The 10744-nt window shown below is 44.4% G+C and overlaps 2 protein-coding genes across 2 annotated transcripts; one reads left to right on the top strand and one right to left on the bottom strand.

Moving 5' to 3' along the window:
- Positions 1-1709: 1709 nt before the first annotated feature.
- On the top strand, positions 1710-3404 carry SAMD00019534_027590 (hypothetical protein; the record flags this gene model as incomplete). The annotated part of the gene is made up of 1 exon (XM_012902057.1): positions 1710-3404. The coding sequence occupies one exon, from the start codon at positions 1710-1712 to the stop codon at positions 3402-3404; it is 1695 nt and encodes a 564-aa protein (XP_012757511.1).
- A 2621-nt stretch (positions 3405-6025) lies between these two features.
- Positions 6026-10271, bottom strand: SAMD00019534_027580 (hypothetical protein; the record flags this gene model as incomplete). Its single annotated transcript, XM_012902056.1, has 13 exons — positions 6026-6366; positions 6619-6750; positions 6813-7710; positions 7781-7955; positions 8021-8280; positions 8353-8502; positions 8572-8592; positions 8655-8843; positions 8906-8986; positions 9067-9099; positions 9174-9380; positions 9451-9525; positions 9813-10271. 13 exons carry the CDS (start codon positions 10269-10271, stop codon positions 6026-6028), a joined length of 3021 nt encoding a protein of 1006 aa, XP_012757510.1.
- Between the last annotated feature and the right edge of the window lie 473 nt (positions 10272-10744).

Below are 10744 nucleotides of genomic sequence, written 5' to 3'. Positions count from 1 at the left end.
ATTGACCTTGGACTTTGACACTTTAACTGACATGGTGGTCACAGATCACAGATGATTGTTCTCGACACTCGAAAAGCACCAATCAGACTCGATGAGGAGCCCGCTCGTCCTGTCAAGAGGGCCAGAAAAGAAGGGCCCCTCGATCTCAATCAGTCAGACTACACCACTGAGGAGCTGAGTTTCCACAAACTCCAGGAGGTTGTGGAGTATTATGAGCACATCGCGCAAATAATGCGCTTCCACATCGAGGAGCATCGCATCGGACTGACACGGCTTGACACGTACCTCCAGATGCTCCAGAGACAAGAGCTTGCTCCCTACATCAGGAAAGACTCCAGTGATACATCCAAATCGGACGAATAAACAATGAGCAAGTGTATTTGCCAATTACTATTATCTGTACAAGCTACCTGACTGACTGCATGATGCTGTGTTTTGCAGTGAACTTCCAAATTAATTATGAAAAATTCCAAATAATCGAAATGAATTGAATTACCCAACGACTTGAACTAACTGGACAATAAACAATAATTAATTTTAATSAAAATTCCACAGTTGTTTGAATCACTTTGACAATGACTGAATAGACAAGTCATTAACAACTATGATACATATAACATTAGTACAAATACATACAGACAGTGGATCATATGATTAAATAATAACATTGAAGCTTATACAACAACATCATCCACTTTATGACATCCAGGTTTACAACAACAACAACAACAGATGAAGGTTGATCTATCAACTCCTGACAACGTCATTCAACACCTCAACATAATATATCTTGTTACTCCTCTCATCAACGCGAATCGATCAAGATATCAATCATCGTCATTGAACAACATCACACCAATCATGAATGCATTTCGAATGAGTCTCGACACAACGATGATACACCAACAATGTTCAACGCATACGTTTGATACACCAACAGATTCAGTACATCTACAGGAATCGATCTATATATAATATGTTATTGTTGAACCTATTCTTACAAAGTACAGTCATTTCCCATTACACGCGCCAAGAGTCGCACTCCAACTGCCACCAACATCTCGATAACACCTACAATTGACATACCAACAGACTCAACACATCAAGGTGAATCGATAGTTATATTGTACATCACTACTGAAGCTATTCTTTAGCAACACATTCAACAACAGCCCAGGATACGCTCATATTGTTGCATCAACTACGATCGTCGCACTCCACTGATCACCAACATCGTCCAACAAACACCTATGACACATCATCAGACTCGACCCATCAAGAAGAAGCGATACATACWATATTCATTGTCGTTGGAGTAATCTTCATCAACTTTGGTCATCAACATCCAACTACACAKGTAACAACCAAAACCKTGGATKCAGATCGTCGCACTTCTACTTCTAACAATAACTAATAYCAATCAAGATTATAGTATAKTAATACTCAACACATCAAGATCAAGCGATCATTATATTATACATCACTGTTGAAGTGATTCATAGGAATTACAGTCTTGGACATCCATGAAAAGACGACCATTTACAGCTCACTTGGATCGTCGCACCCCTCCAATGCGAAGGCAACTCGAATTGTAATGGTGCACCAAGGTCCAACATCATCCAACAACACTCCTAAAGGACAAAAGCAGGTCATAGACATTAAAACTTTATCAAGTTTTATCCATTCATTATCTCTACAAATATATTTCAATGCATTCGTTATTCAATCACTATCAGGTGCTCAGAAACATCGTGTCAGAGTTGGACAGCAACATTGATCGGCTCTGCTTCAGTCTCACGTGCAGGCAGCTCTTTGCAAGCAGGGAGCTCTATCTGCGATTCAAACCAAGCCCGCCATTCAAGGTGGACGCCGACGAGTTGCTCAACTTTATACACACACTCAAGCTGTACAAATCGATGCTGTCGCAATCGACGGCCAATGTCGACTGCTGGATACGAGTTGAGGACGTCCCTTCATACTGCACCACTCTGGACTTTGCCTACGACAAACGTACACGCGACATGTCCAAGATACCAAGCCACATCCATACCTTGTTCCTCAAGGGCACCGACAACTTCATGCATGGCATACTGCCAACATCCATCACCCGTCTTAAACTGGACATGCACAGCTTGCCCCTGTTGGCACCATCAGTGGCGGCAGGGGCAGCTTTGACCGTCCTCAACATTCGTTATCATGGCCATCTGCCTCCACATTACATCCCATCGTCGGTGACTACCCTGAAGCTCAGGTGTCCAGAGGTTCGGATGGGCGACATCTCTCACTCGGTCACGCTCTCGTCCGACCATATTTCGGTCGCCAGTGGAGTGACCCCGACATCGGTCACACACCTGAGCTTCACAAGACACTTGGTCGGTCCGCTCTCGGAAGGTGTCATTCCGGCCTCAGTCACATGGCTCTACTTACGAGAGTTTACCGTGACCAAGGACATCCATCTTCCGACATCAATAACAACCCTGACAATTGGCAAGGTAAATTGTATCCGCCCTGTGCCCATCCCCTCGTCGGTCACCGATCTCACTTTTGCCAATGAGTTCAATTCCGTGATCCGCCTGATTCCAGCATCGGTGAGGACGCTCAGGTTCGGAGCGTTATTCGACCAATCACTGGAGGGAATGCTCCCGTCGTCGCTCACTCACTTGGGTATCAACAACCCCAGCTATCCTTGCCACCTGACGAGCCAAACAATTCCAAGCTCAGTGACCTCGTTGGACCTGGGCTTCAGACGGACACCACTGGTCCATGGCTTCATTCCTGGCTCCGTGACATCACTTACACTCAACACTCAACACTTGGTTCTGACTCATGGGCTCATCCCGCCATCAGTGACCCGGCTCACATTTTTTGGGTCTTCAATATCGACGCCTCTTGTTACGGGCTGGATTCCACCGTCAGTGACATCACTGGCGTTTGATTGCTCAGTGAGATACAATCGCGACGCCATACCAGCCTCAACCACCATGCTCCGCTTTGGACACAATTACTTTGTGAGCCAGCCTCTATCCGAATCAGTCATTCCGCCTACAATCACGTCGTTGGACATTGCCTTCGATAGCTCAGATGTACCCATGGAGCTTAGCCCGAGGGTGATTCCAGAGTCAGTGGCCGAGCTCACTATATCATACCCGACCTTTGACGCACTGGGGGATGCAGACCTCCACGTGCTATCCCAACTGCAATGTCTCAAAGTGGTCAATTCCTTTTGTTTGGAAGCATTCGAGACGATCGTCTGGATCTTCAAGTCCACCCCTCTCACATCCATAACATTCACCATCGACAAAGAATGCCTCATATTCCGCCAGCTCGTTGTCCGAAAGCTTGACAAGAACCACACCATCTTCCTGTCCGACTTCCAGTTCTCTGGCCTCCTGTCTCTTCACTAACGTTGGCGCCAGGCAATTCTCTGACACTGGACCCTACTCTGGTGCCAAACTCTACCTCGGCGCCAAACTCTATTCTGTCGCCCTTGCTCATCCTCGCGCCAGCCCATCACATGTGTACACATCACCAAAATGCGGGCTAGAATACTTGTAGTGTTTGGAATCAACCCAGTAGTCAGATCCTGGTCAAGGCAGGAAAGTATTAAGGTGATGTTAGACTGTGCGTATGCTTTGTCAAATTGATCGTGCAGATTGTCGGTCATTGGTATGTAGTTGGATGTGTAGTAATAATAATAATAATAATAGTATATATCTTTAATTGTATCTCTAATTGTCAACTTTGTTAATCTCTTTGGAAGGTTTGCTTGTCCATGTCATAGTCGTCGTTCGTGTTACGGGATCACGGAGTCTCGTGTGTGAGCGTGTGAGTGTGTGAGTGTGTGACCACATTGGGACGTTCTGGAACAGATCCGCCCAATTGGTAACTGCAGTTGGCAAACGGCTGTGTTAACTTGTGGTTTGACTGTCGTCTCCCACACTTATCAATATACATTGATAACACTGCCACACTTAAGGGTTTGGTTGCTCTCCGCAAAGTGATTGATTAAAAGTTACTGCTGATTGTTGATCGACGGATGATGACGTTCCAGTGTTTGCCTCTTGAAGTGTCTCGCGTTAAAAACCTCTTCTTCCTCAGAGGAAAAGCGTAGACGGGCACAGACTGGTAGGACGATGGCACGGCGCTTGAGTTCCAAGTTGAGGTCCTTAGTCAGTGTCGGGAAGTCTCCAACCCAAGCCACTGTCTGGCTGACCTTGAACAAGTACTCCACTCGCTGTGACTTGGTTCCAGCGATCTTGAACTTGCGCTTGGCGAGTAGTAGATGAACTGGCTTGGCCAAACGGATCTCCAGGATCTCCTCTTGATGATTGAGCTGGCCTCCACTGATGGTGTGTACGACTTTGACAGATCCGAATGTCTTCCTCGAATTGAATCAATGCCTCGGCTGCCTTTACCTAATCTTGGTTGAGTTGTGCTTGTGGTACTGGTTTGATCATTGTCGAATAGACATGTCTCGATGATTGTCTTCCAATTCGACCCAGCCTCCTCCACGTCTGCAACGATGAGTGTGTTACTTACAGCGTATCGTAAGTCCTCCATTCCATGAATGCCCATCCACTCCAACGTGGACACAGGAAGCAGCAACGACAAGTCGACAGGCTGCGGGTCCACACTGGCCGGTGATTCGTCCACAGTCCCTCCTTGCGTACTCTCCAGGTCGCTCCCAGCGAGGGTCGCGTCGTCGATGGCGCCATCTACGACGGTCTCCTGGTCGTGGTGCGTCAACTCGTCGTCAACGCCCGGGATGCGGGTAGACCCCAGGTCACCCTTCTCCACCCTCATCTGATCCAGGTCGCCGATGTCTTGATCGTCGGCGTCCTCCTCTACCAAAGCCTTACGCGGATGAAATGGTACGACGTACTTGACGTGCACCACCACCTCCTGCGTAGTAGTCTTGATATCTGTGGAGATCGTTCTTTTGACGGTGATGTTCAATCCTTCCACCTTGGTCACAGGCCAGGGTCCCTCGAACCTCGCCTGCATCTTCTTGACCACTGTATGACCTCTCTTGAGTTGAACGTACACCAGATCACCAACCTTGATATGATTCTCCATCTTGTCCTTGTTGTAGTTGGCTCGCATCGTCCAACCTCTCTTGCGTACATTGCGTTGAACGAACTTCATTATAGACCTGCGTTCCTCCATGAGCTTGAGTATCTCATCATCCTTGACATCCATTTGCTCAGCGCGGTAGCGCAGGATGTTCAATGGTGACATCGGGTTGTATCCCAGCAGTATCTTGAATGGTGAGTAACCAGTCGCTGACGACACAGTTGAGTTCATCGCGAACTCGATGGTGTCGATGACCTCCAACCACTCCTTGATGTTGTTGTTGTCGATGAGCAACTTGGTGATCATGCCTTTGACGACTCGTATCATCACTTCAGCCATACCATTCGCTTGTTGATGTGCGCTCGTTGTCGTCCTCAATAGTACTCCATACACTTTGGCAAAGTGTTTGAACAACTTGGACTTGAGCTTTGAATCGTTGTCACTTGATGATCACTGATGGCAACCCATGATGCTTGTAAATCTCTCTGTTGAACATAGAGATTACATCTGCTGTCTTTGCTGAGGTCTGTGTAGGTACTATTCTGACTATCTCCAAATGACAGCGAGGTGACGGACGATGGGGTATCGACCTCTTGCAGCTGACAGTTGAATCTATATCCAAAGGACAACGATGCCAATGATGTTGGTAGCTGGCCACGAGCCAAAGATCTATTGAAGCCTCTGCCAAATGAGAGGGATGTGACTGCGGAGGGAATTGCGCCAGGGACCAACGCCTGGTTGAACTTGTCTCCAAACTCCAACGAGGTTACCGAAGCAGGAAGTGACCCGGACTCCAGGATTTGGTTAAAGTCAGTGCCTAATACTATCGTGGTGACACCAAATGGTATGACGCCCAGTGCCAAGGTCGGGTTGAATCGCTCACCAAATGAGAGGGACGTCACTGATGTAGGGATGGCACCCATGTGGTTGAAGCGCTCACCGAACGACAGTGTTAAGACTGATGTTGGAATCGATCCGCAAGGTATCCTTTGGTTAAACATTCGACCACTGAGGATGGGATCGAGTGTTCATCCAGCGGTTGATCGAAAGCCTGTCCAAGGATGAGCTCGGTTGTCGAGTGAGGGATAACATGTGAGTGAAGCTGTAAATTGAAGAAGTTGTCCAGTATTAACCTCCTGACCGATACTGGTATCGATGTTGTGTCCTTTTGCGCAGCATCTTTAGAGAGCACGAGTGACTCTGACGCCAAGAACTTGGTGTCTGGCAACAGATTGTGACGCAGTTGAAAGAAATGCTGCGAGAGGCTGAGAAAAAGACTGAGTCTGGAGGCAGCTAGTTTAATGAAGAAGGTAATATATATCAGAAAGAGAATAGAAACAGGTGTTGATCAAAGACATCACTCTATATATCTGTTAATCTTTTGTGTTTCTTTCTCTGTTTGAAATGAATGGTGAGAATAATCAGCCTACTACTAGAACTTTATTACATTTCTGTTGTCAATAGAATATCAAGAGGAGTTTCTCCTCTTGCTTAGTAGATAGGGTTTTGTCTCTGCTAGCCTGTCTTGGTTGAGCTCTGACAAACTCTGAAAGTTGACATATAAGAAATCATCCACCAGCTTATTCAGTTCTATCTCTCCATTCAGTGGTATGTTTATCTGTGGGCTGTTGCTGTTTGAATCATCAGATATTCGAAGGTCATAGAAAGGTTTCCTGGCTAAAAGAATAATAATGTTAGTTCGTTGTGTGTTGTTACAAGGACTATTTCAGAATACATACCATCAAAGTAACTGGTATCTTGTAAATCCTGGAGGACTGGCTTAAAGTAGGTATTCTGCGTTCTTATCGTTGCCCAATCAATGTCCTGGAAGAAAGGATGGCTCTTCACCTCATCTGCACCATTGTAGCCCAATCTCGATTGAGGATTCAATGCCAGTAGCTTGTCAATGATATCCCTAGCTTCATCAGACATATCGTCGGGATACTTTATGTTCCTCTGCAAGATGTTCTGGAAGGTGGCCTCAACAGTGTCAGCGCTGAATGGCGGCAAGCCTGTCAGGAACTCGTAGAGCATGACTCCAACCGAGAACCAATCCACTTCTTTTCCATGTCCAATGCCAAGAAGGATTTCCGGTGCGAGATAGTCTGGTGTACCAACACAGCTCAGCATACGAGACCTCTTATTGTTTGGTGAATGAGGAGGTTCCACCTTCTCAGAGGTGATATGTTGTTGCTGTTGATGAGGTTTGTCATATGAACTGTTGGTGTTGTTCTCAAAGGGAAAGAACGCGGTGGCGGCGTTGGGTATTGATGGCGATGAGAAAGCCAATGGCATCTTCTTGGTGGACATAAGTGGCAACAGTCTCTTGTTTTTTGGCTTCACTTGTGATGAAAGCTTGGGACTGAGATAGCTTGGTGGTACGACTCCCTGAATATCGAGAAGACCGACCTTGGACAGACCAAAGTCTGTTAGCTTGACGTGACCATTTTTGTCAATGAGCAGATTATCCGGTTTAAGGTCTCTGTGGGTAATTCCAAGTCCGTGAAGATACTCGAGAGCAAGCACTGTCTCAGCAATGATCATCTTGGCCATGTCCTCATCAAGTCCTCCAAGGTTCTGGAGCAAAGAAAAGCAATCTCCACCATGGACATACTCCATAACTAGATAGAAATAATCCTTTTGGTTTGGTTGGGAGTTAGAGATTGAGGACAATGGGTGCATGCGGACATTGTATAAGGTTACTTACTTTTGTTTGAAATGAATAGTACATCTTGACTACAAAGGGGTTGCTTGTATATGCCAAGATATTCCTCTCGACCTTGACGTGATCGACCTGATTCTTCTTGATCATATCGGATTTCTTCAGACGTTTGATTGCATATATATCTCCGGTCTTCTTCTTCTTGGCCAAATATACCTTACTGTAAATGAGTCATTATTAGTCTATGTGATTACGTAAGAGAGATTTCAAAAGACAACTACCTACCCAAATCCACCTTTGGTGATGGGTTTGATGATCTGGAAATCATCAATAGTTGGAATTCCAACCGATGTCTTCAGATCCAAAGTTGAGGGGCGGCATGGATCAGAGTCTGACCTACTCCTGCCACCAACGTTGGTATTACAATTCTCAATGTACTCTCTGGTTCGTGGAGAAATCATTCCTCTTGATGGAGATCTGAACAATATTGGTGAAGAGTTGATGGCCTGCTCTGAATTCACCAATGCCACTGACTTGTCCAAAATCTATTGTTTGTCAAAAGGACAGGATTAGAACTCAATATGAACAGTGCGTGAGAGTTTCAAGAGTAATCATACCAATGTCTCAATCTTCTTGAGAAGACCTTTGAGATCTTCTGCTGTCTCGAGTATTAGTTTGGTCTTGAGATCGTGTAATAGTGCCTTCTCTTCTCGTGCCCCCATCTCGATTGCATTGTCCACTAACGACTTGATTTCAAATTGACCTCTCTACAGAAAAGTGTTGATAAATATATATATTAGTATGGGATGCCAATCACAATGCCGTTAAGCACCTACATCTGCCAAAATGGTGCCAATCTAATTGATTTGTACTATTGTTAGTAAATAGAACAAAGAAGGAACTTTAATGTTGAACTTACAGCTCTTAGTTGATCATCGATATTCATGGCCTTCATGTCCTCTTGCTTGGTGGTTGCACACAACTTGGAATGCTTCTCAAATAGTGATGTCTCGATCCTCTCCTCACATATCCTACATATGACCATCTGTTCCTCTTCTTGCTTAACCAATGTCCTCAAAGTTGGGATATCTGTGTATGACCTGGCAAGCTGGAGAAAGAGTGTTAGGTTGCTATTATTAACAATATGTCTGGTCCAAGTGGAGTAATTACCTTCTTGAAGCCACCGCTTAGCTCTTTCTTTATTTCAATAGCCTTTTGGGGACTGTAGCTTGCTGATCTGATCAGTGGGATCTGTGGAAATGAATGAGTTAGGAATTATAAAGTACCAAAATGTTGTTATTATTATTATTATTATTATGTAATTTACTTACTCCTCCTATCTTCTTGAAGGCCGTGTCAGTTTTCTAAAGTGTGCATAGAGGGATATAAGGTCAGCAAGCAATTTGTTTAACTATCATCATACACAGGTTATACATACTAACGAGTTGACTCTCGGATCTTGCAATGTGACGACTTTTGGTTGTGTGATGCTGGTGGCCAGAGGAAGGTCAGACTCATCGTCGTCATCATCAGATGATTCAGAATCGGAGGATGAAGAGATAAAGTCCTCTTCGTCTTCACCAAAGAAGCTGGAGCTCTCTATAACTCTTGGCTGTATGGAACCTTCATTCTCTTTATCCTTAACCTATATAATTGACAAGCAATAAATCAATAAGAATACAATGGGAATTATTACACTGTAATAAAGTACTTACCAACATTCGAGAGATATGAGGGGGCACAAAAGGTTCAGACTGGCTCTCTGGTAACCTCAAGGGTTTGATGACTGGCTTTGTACTTGAGTGGATCAATGGACTTGATTCTATGACCCTCCATGTATCAGTTTGTTTGTCTTGCGGTGCAGACAAATCGTTTGGATTAAGACTTGTTGATAGTGTTCTACTATTATAATTATTGTTATGATTGGTTGCAAGTCCCCTGTGTTGGCTTAGTGTTATAGGTTTACGAGGCTTCAATGATACTGCTGATGCTGCGATTGTCTCTTGACCCTAGAATATAACAAACGCACTTGGTATTAATAACATACTCTGTTTGAAAGTGGGAATTGACTACATACTGTTGTCACATGTGACAAAGAAGTGTTTTCCTTGTCTTGGATCTTCTCGTTCTCGACAGAGACAAACTCCTTTATCCTGCCAAAGTTTGAAATGATAAAGAGTAGGTTGACAACCTTCTCACGATTTACACCCTCCACCTTGTCCATCTCCTTGGCATTCAACTTCTTGAGAAGTTCCTCAGCATACTTGCCACACTCGATCTGGTTGTGATCAGTGGAGAGGAAACTTGAGGCCACCACCAAGAGATCCAGTAGCAAAGCCTTTGCCTTCTCAGTAGTGCTTACATTGTTGAGTGACCGTTTGATGTCTGATATGAAAAGGATGAGACGACTGTCTGACTCCTCTTTCACACGTATGAGATCTGAGCGTAAGATGTCTAAACCAGGTATGAGCATAGTGCCCCAGAAGTGTCGAGCATTACGTCGCTGTAATGCAATCTCTCTCTTGGATAGTCCCATTTCATGACTCTGTTGTTGTATGTCTCTTGAAGAATACAAAGAAGGAAGTGGTAGACTTCCCTTCCTCAAGCGCGTGATTGGTGATAGGCATCCTGTTGTTGTCTTTGACTGGAATGATTGTTCAAAGTCTTTGATGAGTGGAGTTCTATTGTTTATACTGATGTTATTATTATTATTGAATTTGTTATGGTTGTTATTGCTATTGATATTGTTGATTAGACTAATGTCATCAGCTACACTTTTGTCGTCAACGGTGTAGAAGTTCTTGCGGGTGAACAATGGTGAATTCTGTTCCTTGCTTTCAGATATTGAGCTCATCTCACCCCTGCTACTGTTTTGATTGTATCTTGATTTTTGTTTTATCATATCTTTATTGTTGTTGTTTATGTTGTTTGACTTCATTCTAAGAGTTGTAATACACATATAAATAAAAGATGATTGAATGAATAATAATAATAATAATTAAGAGTGAA

This window comes from Acytostelium subglobosum (genome assembly GCF_000787575.1).
Source record: "Acytostelium subglobosum LB1 DNA, scaffold: scaffold4, whole genome shotgun sequence".
Taxonomy (NCBI): domain Eukaryota; phylum Evosea; class Eumycetozoa; order Acytosteliales; family Acytosteliaceae; genus Acytostelium; species Acytostelium subglobosum.
This window is presented reverse-complemented; position numbering and strand designations above follow the sequence as displayed.